At 35.8% G+C, this 24,202-nt stretch overlaps 1 protein-coding gene across 3 annotated transcripts in view; it reads left to right on the top strand.

Moving 5' to 3' along the window:
- The window catches only part of PLPPR1 (phospholipid phosphatase related 1), a 312,263-nt gene that overhangs the window by 151,388 nt on the left and 136,673 nt on the right, over positions 1-24,202 (top strand). Inside the window, exons 1-2 of one of the 3 annotated variants that reach the window (XM_023201411.2) lie at positions 5,913-6,126; positions 6,310-6,417. The exons of 1 other annotated variant lie outside the window; for it this stretch is intronic. In XM_023201411.2, coding sequence (XP_023057179.1) covers positions 6,355-6,417 — 63 coding nt within the window. In that variant the 5' untranslated portion in view covers positions 5,913-6,126; positions 6,310-6,354. Of the gene's footprint in view, positions 1-5,912; positions 6,127-6,309; positions 6,418-24,202 lie in introns of those variants that run through there. One more of the 3 variants, XM_023201405.3, reaches the window with a different exon arrangement.

Here is a 24,202-nt window from a genome sequence, read left to right as displayed (position 1 = left end):
CACCAGGAGACACAATAACAATACCAATTAAACTGAAAGTTAAGAGTGCCACCTGGAAACTTTGGGCTTCTCCTACCTTTGAGTCAATGGGCTAAGAAAGGAGTTACAGTACTGGCTAGGTTAATAGACCTGGACTGTTGTGATGAAATCAGTCTACTACTCTATAACTTAGGTAAGGAAGAGTATGCATGGAATTCATTAGGAGATCCATTAGGGCGTTGCTTAGTATTACCATGCCCTGTGATTAAGGTCATTGGGAAACTACAACAGCCCAATCCAGGCAGAACTACAAATGGCCCAGACCCTTCAGGAATGAAGGTTTGGGTCACACCACAAGGAAAAAAAAACACAACCTGCTGAGTTGCTTGCTGAAGGCAAAGGGAATACAGAATAATGGGTAGTAGAAGAAGGTGATCACCAATACCAGCTATGACCGCTTGACCAGCTGCAGGAATGAGGACTATAATCGTAATAAGTATTTCCTCCTCCTTTTGTTAAAAACATGTTGGTGCACGTATATACTTGTACTAAGAAAATATCTTCGTCTTATTTACTTTATCATGTGACATAAGATTTATTTACTTCATGTCAGCATTTAAGTATTGTTAACTTTATGTATTTGGGTTGGGGATTAGTACATTTCTGGTTGTATGAAGGATAGTTGTATTACATTAGACATAATTATGACCTTATTACTGTCTTTATGTGAAGATTACGCATAATCTCAGGAGATGTGTATGGGTTCAAGTTGACAAGGGGTAGACTTGTGATGGTTAATACCGAGTGTCAACTTGATTAGATTGAAGGATGCAAAGTATTAATCCTGAGTGTGTCTGTGAAGGCATTGCCAGGGATATTAACATTTGAGTCAGTGGGCTGGGGAAGGCAAACTCACCTTAATCTGGATGGGCATCATCTAATCAGCTGCCAGAGAATATAAAGCAGGCAGAAAGCCTAGCCTCCCAGCCTACGTCTTTCTCCCATGCTGGATGCTTGCTGCCCTCAAACATCAGACTCCAAGTTCTTCAGTTTTGGAATTCAGACTGGCTCTCCTTGCTCTTCAGCCTACAGATGGCCTAGTATGGGACCATGTGATTGTGTCAGTTAATACTTAATAAACTCTCGTGTGTGTGTATACACACACACACATACATATTCCATTAATTCTGATTGATTATGTCTCTCTGGAAAACCCTAATACAATTAGGAAATTAAAAGAAATGTCCATACTATCCAAAGAGGTCTTATAGATTCAATGAAATCCCTATCAAAATTCCAATGTAATTTTTCACAGAAATAAAAAAATTCTAAAATTTGTATGGAACTACAAAAGATCTCAAATAGCCAAAGGAATTGAGAAGTAAAAAAGAATAAAACTGAATGCATTACACTACCTAACTTCAAAATCTGTAAGCTATAGTGAACAAAAACAACATGGTCCTGGCATTAAAAACAGACATTTTGACCAATAGGGCAGTATAGACAGCCCAGAAATAAGCCCATATATTTGTGGTCAATTGATTTTCAGCAGAGGTGCCAAGAGAGCACTAGTGGAGAAAGAATAGTCTGTTCAATAAATGGTGTTGGGAAAACTGAATCTATACAACAGAAGAAAAAAATTGGACTCTTATTTCACACCACAAACAAAAATTAACTCAAAGTGGATTGAGTACTTAAACATTGAGACCCAAAGCTGTAAAACTACTAGAAGAAAAGGGAAATGCTTCACAATATTGGACTGGACAAAGATGTTTTTAGATATGACCCCAAAAGCACAAGCACAAGCAAAATATAAACAAATGGGATCAAACAAAAAGGCTCTGCACAGCAAAGGAAACAATAAAGAGACAACCTATAGATCCGGAGAAAATACTTTCAAACATACATCTGATGAGGGGCTAATATTTAAAATATATGAAGAACTCAAACAACTCAATAGCAATCAAATAACCCAATCTAAACATGGTCAAAGAATCTTTGTAGACAATTCTCAAAAGGACATACAAATGGCTAACAGATATATATTATATATAAATCGATATTAAATTATATATAATATAAAAATATAATCTAATATAATTATATAGATAAGATATATAATATATATTAGATATAACATTATATATTAGTGATATATATAATATATATTAAATATTTATAAATTTGTATATATATAATATATAATATATATATGTTCATCACTGATTATCAGGGAAATACAAGTTAAAACCACAATGAGGTATTACTTCATACCTGTTAGAATGGCTATTATAAAAAAGATGAAAGATAGTAAGTGTTGATGAGGGTGTGGAGAAAATAATGCTTGTGCACTGTGGATGGGATTGTAAATTAATATATCCATTCTGGAAAACAGTATGGAGGCTCCTCAGAAAACTAAGGATAGAATTTATCATATTATCTGGTAATCCCTCTTCTGAGTATATATCCAAAGGAATTAAAATCAGTATGCCAAAAATATATATGCATTCTCATGTTTATTGCAGCATTATTCACAATAGCCAAGATACTAAAATTACCTAGGTGTCAATTATCAATGAACGGATAAAGAAAATATGGTGGGTGTATGTGTCTATATATGTATATACACACACATATATACACCAAATTACTATTGGGGGTGTGTGTGTGTCTATATATATACACATACATATATATACACACACATACATACAGAATACACCAGATTTTCTTTATCCATTCATTGATAATTGACATCTAGGTAGTATACATATGGTATAGTATAGTGTGTATATATATACACACACACATATATACACATATACACACACATATATAGTATGTATATGTACACACACACATACATACATAAACCAAATTTTCTTTTCCCATTCATTGATAATTGACACCTAGACAGTATATAGTATAGTGTTACTATACTATTTGGTGAACATATATATGTAATATTGTAATGGAATACTATTTAGCCTTTAAAAAGGGGGGAAATAACATGGATAAACCTGGAGAGCATCATGCTAAATAAAATAAGCTAGGAACAGAAAGACAAATACCGTATGATTTCGCTTACATGTGGAATCTAAAAAAGTTGAAATCATAGAAATAGTGACTAGAATGATGGTTACCAGGGGCTGGAAGAGGGGGATGGATGGAAAAAGGGGAGATGTTGATCAAAGTTTCAGGTAGGCAGGAGGCATAAGCTTTAATGATCTGTTGCACAGAATGGTAATTATAATGATATATATTTCAAAATTCCTATAAAATCATATTTTAAATGTTTTGGTAGTAAGAAATAAGCATGTGAGGTGATATATTTGTTAATTATGCTGATTTAATCATTTTATATTGTAAACATCAAGACACCACATTATACCTCATAAATATATATAACTATTATTCATCAATTTAAAGAAAAGTGGGAGGCAGCTAATGGGAACAGGGCATTTGGGGTGAAAAAATATTTTGGCACTTGGTAGTGGTTGCATAATACTGTGAAGGTACTCAATGTCACTGAATTGTATTCTTTAAGATGGTTAACTTTGTGTTGTGTGAATTTCACCTCAATCAATAAAAAAGATGGAAAAAATAAAAGTATAAGCAAAAGACTGGAAGAAAATACTGAAAATATGTGTCTGATAAAGATTTGTATATAGAATGTACAAAAAACCTTTACACCTTGAAAATAATAAGACGAACAACCCAACCATAAAAAGCATTTGAATAGACACTTCATAAAAGAAGATACAAAAATGGCTAATAAGCACATGGAAAGATGCTCAACATAATTTTTATTAGCAAATGGAAAATTAAAACCACAATGAAATATCTTTTCACACCCAGTAAAATGGCGATAATAAAAAAGATAAACAATTAAAATGTCAATGACAATGTGGAGAAATGGACTCTCATACATTGCTGGTGGGAATGTAAAATGGTGTAACTACTTTGGAAAACATTTTAGTAATGCTGTTAAAAAATTAAACATAATTTAACATATGACCCAACAATTCTTTTAGATGTCTAATATCCATGAGAAGCAAAAATATAAATCCACACAAAGATTGTACACAGATGTTATTAGCATGGTCTTCCATAATATTGGATACAACTAAATATTGGATATAACCAAAAATTCAAAACAATCTAAGTTTCTACTAACTGGTAAAGGTGCGATAGCCATACAATGGAATATTATTCAGCAGTTAAAAGGAAAAAAATTACTGAATGTGCAACAACATGAATGAATCTCAAAAATATGCCAAGTGAAGGAATGCAGAAATAAAAGGTCATTATTATTTTAAATGAATTATTCTATTCATTTAAAATATCCAGAAAAGGCAAATCTGTAGAGTCCGAAAGTAGATTACCTAGCTTTGGGATACGGTGAAGGAGCTGATGGTGGGAATTAACAGTAAATAGACATCATAATTCTTTTAGGGGTGATTAAAAAGTTCTAAAACCATTTTATGGAAAAGTTGCACAATTTGATTAATTTATTTAAAATACTGAATTGTATACTTAAAATGAGTGAATTGGTATATATAAAATATACCTCACTATAGTTACTCCCCTCTCTTTATTTGTGTGTGTGTGTGTGTGTGTGTGTGTGTGTGTGTGTGTGTGGCCATATACGTGTAAAAAGCCTGGTTGCATTTTGGACCAGAATAATGAAAATAAAGGGGAATTTCGTATCCTAAAGCTTGTCTTATATTCCCCACTTTATTGTTATTCTTTATTAATTACATGGAGAAGCTATCTAAAACACTAGGTGTCTGATGCCTTTGCTTTTTCTGGTGCCTTCTGGAACATGATTAATATTTAATTTTCTTTTCAGATATACAGCACTGTATTTGGCCGATGCTAACAGGAAAGTTCATTTATATCATAAATACTGAGTAAATTCTAAGATATTTGGGTTAAGGGCAAAATTAAAATGGTCCATTTTAAAATGATGGTTGTCCAATCAATTCAATGTGTTTTCTACATATAGATTCCTTTCTTACTGTAGAAAATATTAGTTCTTCCTAAATCCTAAAATAGAATGGTGAAATAACAGATGTAGTATGGGTATTATTTTATAACAGAAAATATCCAATTTTAATTTAAGTTGCCTAAAACGTAGTGTGATTGGTATGGATTTATAAAGCACATAGTATTAAATTTGATCAGAGAAACTTTTAATTGACAAGTAAGGAGTTGATATCTCAAAAGGGAAGGATATGGATTTCAAAGGTTTCATTCTGGAAAAGGGCAGAGGGAAACTTAGGAAGGATAGAAATGAAGACATTAACATTAATGTCTGACCTTTAAAAAAGTACAGCTGGCCATTCAAATATACTAGTACTTCCTATGTTACCTTTCATACTGTAATCAAAATCTACAAGGACTGTTGGTAGGGATGACAGAGAAACAGAACAAATGAAAAATAATGACTTTAAGAGCAGATATCTGAAATGTGCAGTATTGCTTTGGCTAGAGAATAAAAAATGTACTGAGGTTTTTTAAACTCTGGACTGGAAATTTCATTAAAGTTTAAAATCTTCATTGTATTAAGAAGAATCAAAACTAACTGATCTCCTAATGCAATTATATTTTCAGTTCAAAGCAGGGAATATATATTCTAATAAAATATTTAATGACAATCTGCTATTGCCCAGCTACTCCATTCTTATAAGCTAAGTGAATGTCTTATAAGTTAAATGCAATGTGTTATGCCTTTACTGTTTTATGTTTGGGTCACACACAGGGCTGAGGGAAACCAGTAAAACGCATCAGTGGCATATTAACCCGAAGTTGTTCATGGCTGTGTATTCAAGGGAGCAAGGACAAATAATGGTCAAGGAAGGAAGTCAGGGATTGGTGCCTCTGTACTAAATGTCAGCTTCAAAGGGAGAGACCAGAGCATAAGCAGACAGTTCTCTAGGTTGCAAATCGGGAGGATTAGGAACAAGAGAGATCCATGCAGGATGTATAGTAAAAAATGTTTTATACTAAAAATTGTATTTCATGGCATTAGGACAGTCTACTGGGGTAAGACACTATGCAGTACTAGGCAATTAGAATTCTATTCACTAGCTATGTGCACAAAGGGCTCCTGATCTGGTCATTTTGGATGTAAAAGTGTTCATGGCAAGTATACATTATTTGCTTTTCATTGGAATGATTATTAGTCTGACTTGACTATGTTGTAGATCACTGTTTTGCTTTTGTACACAGCCTGCTTATCTGGAAGGTAGCTGATATTTTTATGTAAGTACCTAAGGGACTTCTCAATATATGGTTCTTATACTATGCAACCTATTTCTATTTCAGTCTGGACAGTTTTAGACGGTGCAGTCTTGCTATATGGTGTGAGAAATGGCTGTAGGAAGCAACACTCAACGAAGTTATTCCATCATCCCGTGTTTTATATTTGTTGAGGTATGTGTATTTTTTAACCTTTATGAACAAATTGAAATAAAAGTAACAGTTTTTATTCTGATAACTTAAATTATTTTATAAAATTATTTTATGATTGGTAATTCAATTTTGATAGCACAAATGTTGGTAAAGAATTAAACTATGCAAAATGTTTCTTAAATAGGAAGTCATAGAGTAAGAACATTTTTAAACTTCACTTTTGGGTTACAAAAATTGTGTTTTATTATATTTCTTCTATTTTCAACAATGATGTGAATGTTAACTATGAAAGAGAATGAAACATTTTAATTAAGTTGTTCATTAGAAAATCAATATCCTGTTTCAGGAAGTCAATAATGCAGGTATTTTACAGATGATGATAGTTCATGGTCTTTTGCCTTGGAACCCAAATAAAGAAAAATAATCTTAGAGTTTACTATCTCCTCTGGACATGTTCGTTTAGTAGCATATTGGGAGCTTGTGCAATGTGTGATTTCTTTTGTCCTGAATTTCTTTGTTGAGTTGCTCTGACTTTGTACCAGCAGTTTTTCCAGCATCTTTTTGGTTAAATTTCCTGAACTCCTTTTGTACTCTACCTCCCTTTCTAGGTTTGCTATAGAGGAGACCAAGACATGAATTTTTTTAGGAAATTTGGAAAAAACTGCTTTCTAGGTTATCTCAAAATAAGATATTATTGTATCTGCCTTATCAAGAAAATAGGGTATCTAGTAGTGGATCGGTTTTTTTAGCCTAAAGATCAGGCCTAAAATATGACAGTGTAAAGAGCTGAAAAGTAAGTATCTTGAACTTCCTCTCTGGGTAACTGCAGGATAGTCTCTACATCCCAGGGGTGAGCTGTAGCATATTCTTTTTTATGGCATCTTTTTGGCTGACTGTGGGAGAAATGTGTGTTGATCTACTTTATTATCCATATAAAAACAAAGTTGGGTTAAACCACTACTTATATTAGCAAAAATGTACTTTTTGTAGATGTGTTGTTTATACAAATCCTGTGAAACATTTAGACAAGAACTTTTACGTTCTCCAACTTGAAATAACTTTACCTGCCTATATAGTCAGATAATTTTGAGCATTCTGATTTTTGATCAAATATATGGGTGTTTGGTGATCATTGAGTTTCACCTTATAGATATTGCTTGGTACTTTTAGATGAACAAGTATTTCATAATGATTTATTTTCTGGTGATATTTGATAATCTGTTCGTGTTGCAGAATCAGGTAAAGATAGGAGAGAAGGTTGGAACAGAGACGTTAATATAAACGAAGGTACATATAGACTCAATTTAAGCTAAATCTCTGAACGGGGAAACAAAGAACTCATCATTCAACCAAAAACACATATTCTTAATACATTGCATTTAACTTGCTATACAATGCCAAAATAACTCCATTCAGATAATAGTGATAATTATATATATTGTGGGTTCTGGTTACTGTTCTTCTTATTGATATTGTGGTGAAGGGAAAAAATCATTTTTCCTGCTGCTCATGTGAGACGGTTAGAAGGTTTAACAATAGTACCTTTTTCAGTGTTTGCTTTCTCTTTTGTTATATGAAAAATAATTTTTAAGTAGGCTGAGGGAAGTTCAGGAATAAGTCATCCATCATCATCTTTATCCTCCCTGTAGCAATTCTATTTTATATTTTCTTAAAAATCAAGCAGGAAGCAACCCTCAAAGTGAGACGTTTAATTTATTGCTGGAAGTGGTAGTCTCCGAAGATTTTCAGCTCTCTAATGTGTGAATGATGAGCTTGGCCGGTGGAGCAGCAACAAGGGAGATAAATTAGTCCTTCTGTAGCTTACCCTGACACAAACATAAATAGAAGTCTAAAAATCTGGGAGAGGAAAGGTGTTTTTTTCTTTTTCTTGTTGTATTGTTGTTCTTATTTTGCATGGAAGTTTAGCATGTATCAGTCACCTCTCAGAAACAGGCAGGCAAAAGGGAAGGAAAACAGGACACAAGACATCGAGGGGGAAGGAGGTGAATCTCAAAGTGGCTCTCATGATTCTCATGTATTTCATTTATCAGACACTTATTGTTTACCTGTATTATTCCAGGTACTATAACAAGGATATCACAAAACTTGGTAAAAAATGTCAACTTGACTAATGAATATCTTTTCACTGTTTTTTTTAATTTTGAAAGAATTTAATCACAGAAAATAATTAACATCCCTGCACCTACCATCAAGACAAAATCTTAAAGTTTTGTCATATTTGCTTCAAATGTTTTTGTCAAGGAAAATAAAATGTTACAGATATGGCCAAAATCCTATTGTCCTGAAGCCAGAAGTCATTATATGTATGAAGTTTGGGGTTTCTTTTCCCTATATCTTTCCCATGCATGTTTCATATTTTCCAAAATATGTATGTATTCACAAATAATATTTTAGGAAAATTTTACATAAATGACACTATGCTGAACCTTTCTTTTGCAACTTGCCTTTTCATTCAACATTATGTTTCTGAGATTTATCCAGATTGGCAGTCCATTCATTTTAATTGTTGCAATTTATCGTATTGTGCAAATATACCTACTGAGAGACTGTTTATGCATTTGTTTGCTTAATAGACTTTTTCACTGTCATAAATGTTTTTGCAGAAAATATTCTTATTTTTGTCTCTTTGTGCATATATGCAAGAGCTCTCTTAGTATGACACGTAGCAGAATTGCTAGGGGATAATTACATTTGCCAGTTGTTTTCTGCTGCATTATAGAAGCAACCTTGATATTTGTATATCCGTTTCTTTGAAGAAATTTTTAAAACCTCTATTATTACTTTTATGAGTATGTCATATATTCTGTAGCTTTTTTTTCAATTACATCATCTGTAAGTGGCAGCACATTTATTTCTTCTTTTCCAATGGTCATGTTTTTACTTTCTTGCCTTGTCTTATTGCTTTGGTTAAGACCTCCCCTGCAATGTTGGATAGAGGCAGTGGTGGAGAACATCTTTGCCTTGTTGCCGACTTTAAAGAAAATACTTCAAGTGTTTTACTATTGAATTATGAATAAATTTGGATTTTTACTTTTTTCTTGCTCCCTACCATCATCTAATTTTTGATTACTTAATTTGTTGTAATCCCACATTTCCTTCCTTTATTGGTTATAAATTATAGATATTTCTTAAAATTACTTTAAAATTTTAAATATACATACTTGACAACACAAACTGAAGTTCATCAATAGCTCCATGATTCTCTTAAACAAGCAATGACTGTTCTTTGACTACTTAGAGCTCTTATATGTCATCCTTCATTTTTATATTTTCCTTAAATTTTTCACCTTTTTTTCAGTTGGGCTTCTTTGAATTTACCTGTATTCATCAGTTTCTTTGCTTACTATTCCTCTCCTACTGTAATTTCCTCATGAAGTTTATCCTTTAGCAATGCTTTCAGGAAGAGTCTAGTACTGTTGATGAAGAGATTCAAACTCTGAAGAGATCTATTCTGAGCTGAATATGAGTGACCACACCCTGTGACACAGCCTGCAGGAGACCCTGAGAACATGTGTTCAAGGCGGTCAGGGTGAAGCTTGGTTTCATACATTTTAGGGAGATATGAGACATCAATCAAAGACATGTAAGAGATACATTGGTTTAGTCCAGAAAGTGGAACAGCTCGAAGAGGAGAGCTTCCAGGTTATAGGTAGATATAAAAAATTTCTGATTGGCAATTTGTTGAGTCATTATCAATAGAAAGGAATGTCTGGTTTGATAAGAGATTATGGAGACCAAAATTTTATCATACAGATGAAGCCTCCAGGTAGCAGGCTCTAGAGAGAATAGATTATAAATGTTTCTTATCAGACTTAAAGTGTGTGTAGATGGTAAATGCTGGTCAGCTTTTCCTGAATTCCAAAAGGGAGGAGGGTATAATGAGGCGTGTCTGACCCTCCAACCTTGTCATGAGTTGGGGGGTTAAATCTCCACCCCCTTTTTTGTGCTCTGAACTTTCTATATAAAATGTCAAAGTGTGAATTTGTACTATCTAGGACTTACTGTGTATCTTGAATATTAAGTCATGTTTGTCACTAGCTCTGTAAAACTCTAAGCCATTGCTGCTTCAGATATTTTTTCTGCAACATCTGTGTGTGTCTTCTCATTCTTTCACTCCATCTCTTAGCCCATCTTGTTGCTGTTTATTTAATTTCCAGAAATTCTACGTGTGTTTTTAAAATTATTTGTATAGTGTCATTTTCTGTGCTTATGGTTTTGTTTCTTTTGTCTTTAATTATATTAAATGTAATTATATATTTTCAGATTGTCCTATTATCTGAAATTATTGGCACTGTGATCCTCCTGTTGGTTGTGTCTGCTGTCTTTAGCTCATGCTGGACTGTTTCCTTATATTTGTGGTTTTGGTTTAGCTCCAGTTTAGCAGAGCTTACTTCTTCTGTAAGGTTCATGTAGACCTTAGGTGTTGAGAATATCACTTTGGAGGGATTTTTCCTAAATGTTTGTTGCCCTTGGGTTTAATTTCCATATTCAGCAACCAAACTTGCAAAGTCTCAAACGTATAGTCAAAGTTGATCTTTCCTTGTAGTCTTCCTATACCAGCAGGTGGATTATATAGAACACTTTCAGTTTACCTGTGAATTGAAAGAGAAGGAGAGAGGGATAACCATTGTTTGTAGATATTTGCAGTGGAACGTTTTCATGGCATTTTTGTTTCATGAATGCATTCATTCATTCATTCATTCCACAAACACTTATTCAGTAACTACATTTTTCCCCAAGACGTTATGTCTTTTGCCGTTTTGGATACTTTACATAGTAACTACCCCTCTGTAACTTGGATCTCACTAAGTTCTTCATAGATCCTGGACTGTTGGGCCATGCTTGAAATGTGTGTGACAGATCCAGGGTGGGAATGAGACATATAGGCTGCTCATAGTGGAATGCTGATGTGCATTCTCTTGGTGATTTTAATTGTATGAGCAGAGTTTTGACTTGGGGATTTTTTTTTTTTATTTGTGGCAGTTGGTGAGGAGAACGGATGCCAACCAGCATCAACAATTCAAAGTTGGTGATGACTGAGGAGCCTGCCTGGGACTCACCCAGAAGGCTGAAATGGTGGTAGAGAAGCTGTCTGACAGTATGGCAGGCAACATAAAAGGTCTTATGGGGATCCCAAGTCAGGAGCAGCATTGCCCCTGGTAATCCTTGAATTTCTTATAGACCAAAAGGAGAAGTTAAGATGCCACTGGAGAGAGAACAAAGTTTGTAGATTACAAGAGCACCTACAGGGAAAAGCTGAAAGGCAGAGGATTCACAGTGGGAGGAAAGCAGAATGGACCAAGAAGTATGTGTAATGGACATGGCAGGCAGTTCTGGAAACCAAATCCTTGAATGACAGACATTCAGAAAAATTTCTGTTTTGTACATCTCCCAGTCGCAACTGATCTTGAAATATATCTTGTAGTCCTGGCCAAAGCCCTTAAAAATAGGATAGTGATTTTGAAGGCCAGCATATGAACTTTTCTATCGCTTATCAGACAGAATCACTAAAATTTGAAGATAGTCCACAATGATATTTCTGGCTGACAGGTCGTAGCTCTTTACTGCTCTGGTTCTACCAGAGCAAGCTGAAACAATGCTGAGCCAGACAAAAGCTAGAGGAGTCAGATGATGCAGGAAAAGGAGAAAATTGACAATCTTTAATGAACATGAGGACATTTATTTTCTCATCATTTTTTTCCCCTTAAACTCATAATATTACTTTTTGTTAGAATAAAGGTACTTAAACATACCCCAAAAATTAAAAATAGAGATAAAAATTCAAATAGTCTGTGATTTTCATTCTTAGTCCTTTTTCCCTTCCTTCTGCATTCCCTTCTTCCTTCTCTCCCATTCTACTTCTGATACTCTTTCTCTCTTCCTGTTTTCTTCCTCTTTCCTTTTTTTCACTGTCATTTCAGCAACACTTCTCATGCTTGAGGTTCTTTTTGTAAAAAGGATTTCTCTGAGGAAAAACACATTATAATTGGTGAGTGAAACATCTGAAAAACAAGAACATAAACTTCTTGAGGTCTCTCATGCCTTCTCACAGCTAATACCAGGCATACTTTCCAAAATGCTTAAGACTGAGATGTCCTGTTTGACAGATCTTCCCAGACATTGGTGGATTCCTCTCAAGACAATTTTACCGTTTTCTCTATGAAACCATTAACAACTCAGCCAAGTCTCTTTTAAATATATTTGTGCTAATAGCAACTCTAAGTGAAGCTTAGTTGCCATAGCAGACAATATTAAGTACCAGGAATTGGACAGAATGAATGAAATTGTTGTTTGATGTGTACAGGTCTGACAGTGTTATCATTTTGATGGTTGCTCATACTTGCAATTTTTATTGCCTATTTTTGACAACTCATTTTTCTCAGCTTGAACCTAGCAGGATATTGTTATAAATTACAGATTGCAGATAAATAATATCATGAAGTTCAGCAAGAACTTGATGATTTCGAGTGTCGTTCTCTGGGGCCAGAACTTAAGGAATTCCACATCATCACTTTTGGACATCGAATGCCATTTCAATGTTTCCCTTGTTTTGTGTGTCTCGGGTTTTGAAAAACGAATGTCGCTTGGTCTTGCTTTGGCCATTTACTTGCAGGTACCCAAATTCAGCAGTGCTGACTGCCCTGTTCCTGAGTCTTAGATTGCAACTCTTATATTTTTACATTTAAGTAACGTCGAAAACTTTTTCTCTAAAGAAGCAAAAGAAGCTTTTTAAAAACTCTACTGAATCTTATTAAGTATCGTAATTTTATCCTTATATAGAACAAGTGAGAAGAGAAAATAATTTGATGTCAAAAGCACAGGGTTTGAGTCCTGGCTCTGCCATTTATTGCTAGCATAACTGGGGAATTTCTTTGGACCCCAATTGCTTCATCGGTGAAATGGAAATAAAAATGACTTCCTTATGGAAACTTTTGGGGAAAGAAATGTGGCAATGTACCTGAAAGTACTTGCCAAGAGGTAGGTGATTAATAAATATTAATATGAAAATAATGAAAAACAGCTTCTACCCAATATAAAACAACGAAGATGAAAAGTAAACCAACCAAACACACACACACACACACACACACACACACACACACACACACACACAACCTTGACACTAAGAGAGGTACTCTGTATAGTTTAATCCCTAAAAATGTGGCATTGCTGGGCTTGAATATTTTTATAATATATATTAAGGTGTTTACTGAATAAGGTTTCAAACAAAGTAATAAAAATTTTGAAAGTCTTTTAAATTGCAGTGACAAATATAAAGTACTTTTGCATGCATTTTCTTACTTAAACATCATTTGACTAGTGTTTGCAACATCAGAACAAGGACAATACCAATATTCAAGTATCTATTTTTCATGGTATTGAAATATCAGTGTTAAGTTCTAAAATGAGCTATGGTTTCCATCATCCTTTATCCCTGTCTTTAGATGCTCTTCCAATTGAGTGAGAGTTCCTCTGTTCTTCAGCATTGAGGCTCTCCAAGTACAGTATTTTGAGATAAAGTCCACTGTTAAAATAAATTGTCACAAAGAAGAGAAGATAATGTAGGACTAAGAAAATGGGTCTGGCACTGGAGGGCAAGGAATCAGGAAAGAAGGAAATACTGCTTTCAGAGAAATTAGGTGGTTAGATTCCAAGGGAAGGACTGGGAGTTGAGCATGGAAATATCCCACCCCCATTCATTCTATAATTCCCCTGCTATCCCCTTTTCCTATTTTCCTTAATGGTTCATCCTTCTCTCCCCACCCTGCCCTTTCAGAGATAATAAAGACCCAATCTGACTTTGGTTGGTTGGGCCAAGGGAGGGAGGGGTGGTGGTCGGGAATGCAAATCTCGTAAGTATAAGATACACAGCCTCACTAGTAATCTATAAAATGGTAATGATAATAACTGTAACATACCTTGGAAGGATTTTGAACGAGAAGGGATAAGGTCAGAATGAAAGTGCCTTTGCTCTTGTCAACATTTTGATGAAATAGATAAATCTGTACATATCTTAAGATATATTATTCAGGTTTCAGATTTTTTATAGCCCCAAATATTGGTGTTATATCATTAAATACACCATATTTGACATGTGTATGGTATTTTAGTATAAAACTGGAGTACTAAAAAAAAATAGGATAATATTGACCCTATGCAATAGAAATTCATCTTCACTTTTTAAATTTCAAATGTAAAGGTATACAGGAGATAATTGGTTTACTTAAGGCTACATTGCCAATGAATGTTAGACAGTTGAGATTTAAATGTAACATAAATGCAACTCTTATATTCCTTCTACTACAAATATGTAGGCATAATTAGTGGTCTCAGAGTCACATTCAAGAAGTCAACTTTCTCCACTGGGTAACAAAGACAGAGTAAGGAAGTCCTTTCTGATATGTTCAGACATACAGAAATGTTGCAATATGAACTTTCTACAATCTGCCCTCCTTTAAGAGCTTAAAGAATATTTTTATATTTTAATCCAGGTAAATCTCAACTATCTGGAACTCTTGATACAGGCTCATTTTGTTTGATGGAGGTTTAGCTGATAGGAATCAGAAAACTCCTTTGATGTCTATAACCGTTGGGTAACATTCTTTTAACAATGTATTTTGAGTGATTTCAAGCATATTCTATATAATAAAACATAATAATTACTCAAGTACTTACAACCCAGCTATGTAAAATCTTAACATTTTGGCATTTGGTTCAGATTTAAAATAAAATAATAAAAGCATAACTGATATAGTTGAAGCTCCCATGAACCCTTCCATGCAGGATCTTGTCTTTCTCTGCCTCTCCAGTGATCATCACCAAACTGAATTTGATGCACGTAGTTTTCTAAGATTTGAACAATTTTCTAAAATGCATTTACTTTTACCTTAAAAAGTTTAAAATGCTGACTGGGCATGGTGGCTCACGCCTGTAATCCCAGCACTTTGGGAGGCCGAGGCGGTTGGATCACCTGAGGTCGGGAGTTTGAAATCAGTCTGACCAACATGGAGAAATCCCGTTTCTACTAAAAATACAAAAAATTAGTCGGGCATGGTGGTGCGTGCCTGTAATCCTAGCTACTCGGGAGGCTGAGGCAGGAGAATCACTTGAACCTGGGAGGCAGAGGTTGCAGTGAGCCGAGATCAAGTGCCACTGCACTCCTGCCTGGTCAACAAGAGCAAAACTCCGTCTCAAAAAAAAAAAAGTTAAAATGCTGAGCACAATTACATGTAGTTTCGAAATAAGGTATTGAACACAGGTTGTGACTGTAGGCTATCACAGTTGTAGATGTTAGGAAATTGGACCAAATACATATATTGACCCAGGCTAAATATTCTAAATTGGCATTTTAAAAAATCTCTGCTAAAACTGACCTTAATAATTAGTATGTGATAGTTTTGCCATAATAACAGACTGTGCCTAACTCTCTGTGGCTTAACATTCTTCATAAGCTGATTTCTCACACTGCCAGTCCCATGTATGTTGGTGTGAGAGCTTGTCCATCACAATCACTCAGGGACCCATCCTGTTGGTATCTCCATCTCAACAAGCTTTTACAGTCACTTTGTAAAGGGAAACAAACAAACATGGTGATTCACAACACAGGCTTTTATAGCTTCATATTTAATTGATACAGGTCAGTTCCACTCACATTTTATTAGCCAAAGCAATGGAAATGTGGCCATGCCCCACTTCAAAGAGAGTAGGGAATTGCATTCTACAAATATATTGAAGGGAACGAGATTCTTTATAGCCTAACTGACTACCACAGTTCCCTCATGGTTTAATCTCTTCCTACTGAAAAGTAAGTCCCAAATCATCCAGATAATAAAAGGTTTTACTTAGACATATTCTAGTTCATAAAGGCATTTGTGTGTGCTTGCTGGGTTTTTTATTCATTAAATAATTTATATAGTAAGTGGTGCTGATAGCATGCCCTGTCACTAAAGAGTTCAAGCAGAGACCAGTTTGCCAAGTGGTAGGAGGCTGAAGAGAAGATTCTAGCACTACATGAGTGACTGGACTAGAAGACCATTAACATTTCCTTGTGACTCTGAGTACCTGTCATTCCAAAGACGACAGTCCTAGTGACAACCATATATCCTGAAGTATCTGGCATCTCCCAGCTTCTACGCCAGCTTTCCTCAATCTGCCACCTGCTTTATGTTGTTTTGCAGACCACCTTGTCCTTATGCTGTATACCATGTGATAACATCACATGTTCCCTGTAAATTTCCCTGAGAATTAGCATTACAGGACTTTCAACCAAGCATTCTTCATAATGTGGAATGAATATACCAATACTTTGATCTTCATAGAATTTTACGTTGTTGCCTTACCTCATGGGGCATAGGCCCAGGCAACCATTCCAAGACGATGACAGACTCTGAAGTGAACATATATTTGTAAGAACTATAAAAGATAGCATCTTGTCTAATGCAGTGTATTATTTTGCATAGGTAGCTGGTAAATTCATTCTTTGCTTTGTGATGCATTTTTCTCTTGCTGAATTAATCCCTCTTTGAATGTAATATCAACCAATCTAGACCATCATTGACACATATGGCTGGCCAAGGTATTAGAATTTCTCTTGAATCTTAATTCCAAAATTACATGAAGCATAATTTTTAAGCTAATGCAGTGCTATAATAATTTAAGACAACTGCCATTCTAATCTATCTCGGAGCCTATAAAAACAGACTTTATAGGAAGTCTACTTTTAAGAGGATGAAATATAAAATGGCAATCTTGAGAGAGTAGCTTGGCAATGTTTAGCAAAATGTTCAAGTCTTTGTATTCTTCTTAGGCCCCAAAAGAACACTCCTAATAATCTATCTTACCAAAATAATCATGAATATGACAGATTTTTCTGCAAGATAACATAAAATTGTTAATAATTATGAAAAATAAAATTCCCAATATTAAACTTCAGAGTATTGGTTTTAAAATTATTGTCCCTCTATATAGTGGAACACTATGCATTGATACAAAATTATATTGTTAAAGAATTAACCACATGCGGAAATATTCAAATTAGATAGTTAAATGAATGCGGGAGGGAATGGCTTCAAAGCAGTATGTAATCTGAGTTTCTCCAGGCTTCGCCAGTGCATGAATATAGATGACAGTCATGGTATCAGTAAGAACTAAAACACCAGTATCTATTGCTCAGACTTGTTCACAGGGGATTCCAACAGCTCTACACAATTGCCCAGTTGAGCCTGAGATTTTCATCTGTGTTCATGAAGCAGTCTCTTGCCTTGTTACCCAAAGAACTAGCCACCTTTTTATCAACTTTGGTCACGCATGTCTGTTTCCTAAAGCAAAGAAACCATGTAAAGTTGTCTCATCCTGTCATTGCTAGCGTTGCCTACAGGAGGGATGCTAATATTGACCCGCTAGTATTATACTTTCTCCACACAGAGGCGGGAAGAAGCTTTGCTCCCAAACTTGATGTCTCACCGTCACCTGAACATCAGTGGGGTGCTGTGTCTTAGGGACAAATATTTAAGGCAGACTTCCTTGTCTTTCCTACTGTCATTTTTTCCTTTTACTTTCTCTATGCAGATTAATTCATAAAAATGGCTTTTGTGAACCATCAGACTAACTTCTCAGATATGCCAGGTGTGTTAGTCATGGCAATAGATATTGCAGGCTCCAAGCCAAATAACCTCTCCATTCCAACTGGGCAAGACAGATGTAAAATGTGATGCCTTTTTGGAATTATGTGCCTATCGAGTGTATGCCTAGAAAGAAAAGGTATGCACCAAAATCAGTGCCTTTTTCTGGGTGCTGGGATTAAAAATACATTTTGTGCATTGAACTTGTATTGCTTTTTATCAGAAAAAATAAAAACTATGTTTAAAGACTGCATTAAGTTATTGATGTGTGTAGTATGAAATACAGAATTCTTTATACAAAGTTAGAGACTGGTTATGTCTTCTGCGATTTGAAAACTATTTATATTCACAAAAGATCCAAAGATTTATATCATTTCTCAAAGCACAATAGAAATAGAGTTTCTAATATCCACTATTATTTTTACAACACATTCTATGTGGTTTTCACTAATGCCAAGCCTTAGGGAGTATGACTATAAATAATTATACTCACGTTTTACTTGTCAGTCTTGTTTAGGAAAATAATGTTTGAGTAATCTGAATTTCTTTTATTTTAGGTTAATAAAATGTTCATTATATCAAATAAATAGTTTTCCTTTTTTTCAGTCTTAGTACTATATTTTCTACATATACTTGTGTACATAGTTCTGGCCAGCATACCCACTGGTATTCAGTCTTTGTGGTACGTGTTACATCAGTAAAGAATCTGTGCCCTACTCCCATCCCCATGAATGTATACCACCAAAAAATCCCACCGCACAGTTAATGATAAAAGCATAGACTCTTAGAGCTAAATGGGGCCTTAGATCACTTATGCAAATCCCTTATTTCAGATAAGGTAACAGATTCATAGAGGTTAAGTAACTTGTCTAAGATCATACAACTGATTATTAACTGAGTTCACAACCAAACCTGCAGGTCTTGATTCTGTCCCAATCAATGACAGATTTCATATTCAAAAATTTCAAAAGCTGAACTATAAAACTTACTTCAAAATGTTTATAGCAAGAATGATTTCATAATGGGCAGTGTGGTGTATCTTCACATACATAACATGAGAGGTGGAGCCTTCAAGATTAGGAGAGCCCAGGGTCTACAAAGATTCTATAGGAGCTTCAAGTCACCTCTCTGAAGGGGTCAGGAAAGCCAACCAGAGGAAGTTCCATGTAGACCAATACCTGAAGATGGTGAGGTGGTATTCAAGTGAAGGTGGAGGCTCATGGGAGAAGGGCTTCAGAAGGAAACGATAGCTTGGCATGGATCAAGACTTATAAAGATACTGAGAATTCAAAGAGCTGAAAGAGTTTCAAGGCTGGAGCTTAAAGGATGAGATGAGGAGTAGTGACAGAGGAGACTGGCAAGGTAGACAGAGGCCAAATCATACAGTACCTTGCAGGCCATATTATGCAGTTTATCATAAGGGCTTTGGGAAACAAAAGCATTCTTGAATATTTTGAGTTTAGACCTTACCTGGTGATAAGAGATCACGGAAGTCATGCCGAGAACCTGGCACCATGGAAAGGAGACATGAGCTGAGACTTTCACTGTTTACAATAGATTCCATATTCCTTCAGACTGCAGAATATCTTTCTCAGAGGGGAACAAGTGTCATAGCCCCAATGCTCTCACTGCCCACTTTCCCTAATACATAATAGACCAATAAAAATGTGAAAGGAACTTTGTTATTGAAAAACTTCTGAATATAAGGGATTGCATTCTGAACTACTATGTCACCGTTTCTTATAACGCAGGAAACTTAAAAACACAATCTCAATGGTTGGCCTAACTTTGATGCTTTGCAAAACTGCTTTGGTTTATCTGCTAGTCCCTGTGGCAGGGGCTTGAAAATATTTTCCCAAGATTTCTTTTTTTTTTTTTTTTTATTTTCTTTTTTATTTTTATTATACTTTAAGTTCTAGGGTACATGTGCATAACGTGCAGGTTTGTTACATATGTATACATGTGCCATGTTGGTGTGCTGCACCCATCAACTCGTCAGCACCCGTCAATTCATCCTTTATATCAGGTATAACTCCCCAATGCAATCCCTCCCCCATCCCCCCTCCCCATGACAGGCCCCATTGTGTGATGTTCCCCTTCCCGAGTCCAAGTGAGCTCATTGTTCAGTTCCCACCTATGAGTGAGAACGTGCGGTGTTTGGTTTTCTCTTCTTGTGATAGTTTGCTAAGAATGATGGTTTCCAGCTGCATCCATGTCCCTACCAAGGACGCAAACTCATCCTTTTTTATGGCTGCATAGTATTCCATGGTGTATATGAGCCACATTTTCTTAATCCAGTCTGTCACTGATGGACATTTGGGTTGATTCCAAGTCTTTGCTATTGTGAATAGTGCCGCGATAAACATACGTGTGCATGTGTCTTTGTAGTAGCATAATTTATAATCCTTTGGGTATATACCCAGTAGTGGGATGGCTGGGTCATATGGTACATCTAGTTCTAGATCTTTGAGGAATTGCCATACTGTTTTCCATAATGGTTGAACTAGTTTACAATCCCACCAACAGTGTAAAAGTGTTCCTATTTCTCCACATCCTCTCCAACACCTGTTGTTTCCTGATTTTTTAATGATTGCCATTCTAACTGGTGTGAGATGGTATCTCATTGTGGTTTTGATTTGCATTTCTCTGATGGCGAGTGATGATGAGCATTTTTTCATGTGTCTGTTGGCTGTATGAATGTCTTCTTTTGAGAAATGTCTGTTCATATCCTTTGCCCACTTATTGATGGGGTTGTTTGTTTTTTTCTTGTATATTTGTTTGAGTTCTTTGTAGATTCTGGAAATTAGCCCTTTGTCAGATGAGTAGATTGCAAAAATTTTCTCCCATTCTGTAGGTTGCCTGTTCACTCTGATGGTAGTTTCTTTTGCTGTGCAGAAGCTCTTTAGTTTAATGAGATGCCATTTGTCAATTTTGGCTTTTGCTGCCGTTGCTTTTGGTGTTTTAGACATGAAGTCCTTGCCCATGCCTATGTCCTGAATGGTACTACCTAGATTTTCTTCTAGGGTTTTTATGGTATTAGGTCTAACATTTAAGTCTCTAATCCATCTTGAATTAATCTTCGTATAAGGAGTAAGGAAAGGATCCAGTTTCAGCTTTCTACTTATGGCTAGCCAATTTTCCCAGCACCATTTATTAAATAGGGAATCCTTTCCCCATTTCTTGTTTCTCTCAGGTTTGTCAAAGATCAGATGGTTGTAGATGTGTGGCATTATTTCTGAAGGCTCCGTTCTGTTCCATTGGTCTATATCTCTGTTTTGGTACCAGTACCATGCTGTTTTGGTTACTGTAGCCTTGTAGTATAGTTTGAAGTCAGGTAGCGTGACGCCTCCAGCTTTGTCCTTTTGACTTAGGATTGTCTTGGCAATGCGGGCTCTTTTTTGGTTCCATATGAACTTTAAAGCAGTTTTTTCCAATTCTGTGAAGAAACTCATTGGTAGCTTGATGGGGATGGCATTGAATCTATAAATAACCTTGGGCAGTATGGCCATTTTCACGATATTGATTCTTCCTATCCATGAGCATGGTATGTTCTTCCATTTGTTTGTGTCCTCTTTGATTTCACTGAGCAGTGGTTTGTAGTTCTCCTTGAAGAGGTCCTTTACATCCCTTGTAAGTTGGATTCCTAGGTATTTTATTCTCTTTGAAGCAATTGTGAATGGAAGTTCATTCCTGATTTGGCTCTCTGCTTGTCTGTTACTGGTGTATAAGAATGCTTGTGATTTTTGCACATTAATTTTGTATCCTGAGACTTTGCTGAAGTTGCTTATCAGCTTAAGAAGATTTTGGGCTGAGACGATGGGGTTTTCTAAATACACAATCATGTCATCTGCAAACAGGGACAATTTGACTTCCTCTTTTCCTAACTGAATACCCTTGATTTCTTTCTCTTGCCTGATTGCCCTAGCCAGAACTTCCAACACTATGTTGAATAGGAGTGGTGAGAGAGGGCATCCCTGTCTTGTGCCAGTTTTCAAAGGGAATTTTTCCAGTTTTTGCCCATTCAGTATGATATTAGCTGTGGGTTTGTCATAAATAGCTCTTATTATTTTGAGGTACGTTCCATCAATACCGAATTTGTTGAGCGTTTTTAGCATGAAGGGCTGTTGAATTTTGTCAAAAGCCTTTTCTGCATCTATTGAGATAATCATGTGGTTCTTGTCTTTGGTTCTGTTTATATGCTGGGTTACGTTTATTGATTTGTGAATGTTGAACCAGCCTTGCATCCCAGGGATGAAGCCCACTTGATCATGGTGGATAAGCTTTTTGATGTGCTGCTGAATCCAGTTTGCCAGTATTTTATTGAGGATTTTTGCATCGATGTTCATCAGGTAGATTGGTCTAAAATTCTCTTTTTTTGTTGTGTCTCTGCCAGGCTTTGGTATCAGGATGATGTTGGCCTCATAAAATGAGTTAGGGAGGATTCCCTCTTTTTCTATTGATTGGAATAGTTTCAGAAGGAATGGTACCAGCTCCTCCTTGTACCTCTGGTAGAATTCAGCTGTGAATCCATCTGGTCCTGGGCTTTTTTTGGTGGGTAGGCTATTAATTGTTGCCTCAATTTCAGAGCCTGCTATTGGTCTATTCAGGGATTCAACTTCTTCCTGGTTTAGTCTTGGGAGAGTGTACGTGTCCAGGAAATTATCCATTTCTTCTAGATTTTCTAGTTGATTTGCGTAGAGGTGTTTATAGTATTCTCTGATGGTAGTTTGTATTTCTGTGGGGTCGGTGGTGATATCCCCTTTATCATTTTTTATTGCGTCTATTTGATTCCTCTCTCTTTTCTTCTTTATTAGCCTTGCTAGCGGTCTGTCAATTTTGTTGATCTTTTCAAAAAACCAACTCCTGGATTCATTGATTTTTTGGAGGGTTTTTTGTGTCTCTATCTCCTTCAGTTCTGCTCTGATCTTAGTTATTTCTTGCCTTCTGCTAGCTTTTGAATGTGTTTGCTCTTGCCTCTCTAGTTCGTTTAATTGTGATGTTAGAGTGTCAATTTTAGATCTTTCCTGCTTTCTCTTGTGGGCACTTAGTGCTATAAATTTCCCTCTACACACTGCTTTAAATGTGTCCCAGAGATTCTGGTATGTTGTATCTTTGTTCTCATTGGTTTCAAAGAACATCTTTATTTCTGCTTTCATTTCGTTATGTACCCAGTAGTCATTCAGGAGCAGGTTGTTCAGTTTCCATGTAGTTGAGCGGTTTTGATTGAGTTTCTGAGTCCTGAGTTCTAGTTTGATTGCACTGTGGTCTGAGAGACAGTTTGTTATAATTTCTGTTCTTTTACATTTGCTGAGGAGTGCTTTACTTCCAATTATGTGGTCAATTTTGGAATAAGTGTGATGTGGTGCTGAGAAGAATGTATATTCTGTTGACTTGGGGTGGAGAGTTCTATAGATGTCTATTAGGTCCACTTGGTGCAGAGATGAGTTCAATTCCTGGATATCCTTGTTAACTTTCTGTCTCGCTGATCTGTCTAATGTTGACAGTGGAGTGTTGAAGTCTCCCATTATTATTGTATGGGAGTCTAAGTCTCTTTGTAAGTGTCTAAGGACTTGCTTTATGAATCTGGGTGCTCCTGTATTGGGTGCATATATATTTAGGATAGTTAGCTCTTCCTGTTGAATTGATCCCTTTACCATTATGTAATGGCCTTCTTTGTCTCTTTTGATCTTTGATGGTTTAAAGTCTGTTTTATCAGAGACTGGGATTGCAACCCCTGCTTTTTTGTGTTCTCCATTTGCTTGGTAGATCTTCCTCCATCCCTTTATTTTGAGCCTGTGTATGTCTCTGCATGTGAGATGGGTCTCCTGAAGACAGCAGACTGATGGGTCTTGACTCTTTATCCAGTTTGCCAGTCTGTGTCTTTTAATTGGAGCATTAAATCCATTTACATTTAAGGTTAATATTGTTATGTGTGAACTTGATCCTGCCATTATGATATTAACTGGTTATTTTGCTCATTAGTTGATGCAGTTTCTTCCTAGCCTCGATGGTCTTTACATTTTGGCATGTTTTTGCAATGGCTGGTACCGGTTGTTCCTTTCCATGTTTAGGGCTTCCTTCAGGGTCTCTTGTAAGGCAGGCCTGGTGGTGACAAAATCTCTAAGCATTTGCTTATCTGTAAAGAATTTTATTTCTCCTTCACT

Source organism: Piliocolobus tephrosceles, chromosome 14, assembly GCF_002776525.5.
Source record: "Piliocolobus tephrosceles isolate RC106 chromosome 14, ASM277652v3, whole genome shotgun sequence".
NCBI lineage: Eukaryota > Metazoa > Chordata > Mammalia > Primates > Cercopithecidae > Piliocolobus > Piliocolobus tephrosceles.
Note: the sequence above shows the minus strand (reverse complement) of the source record. Positions and strands in the feature narration are given on the sequence as shown.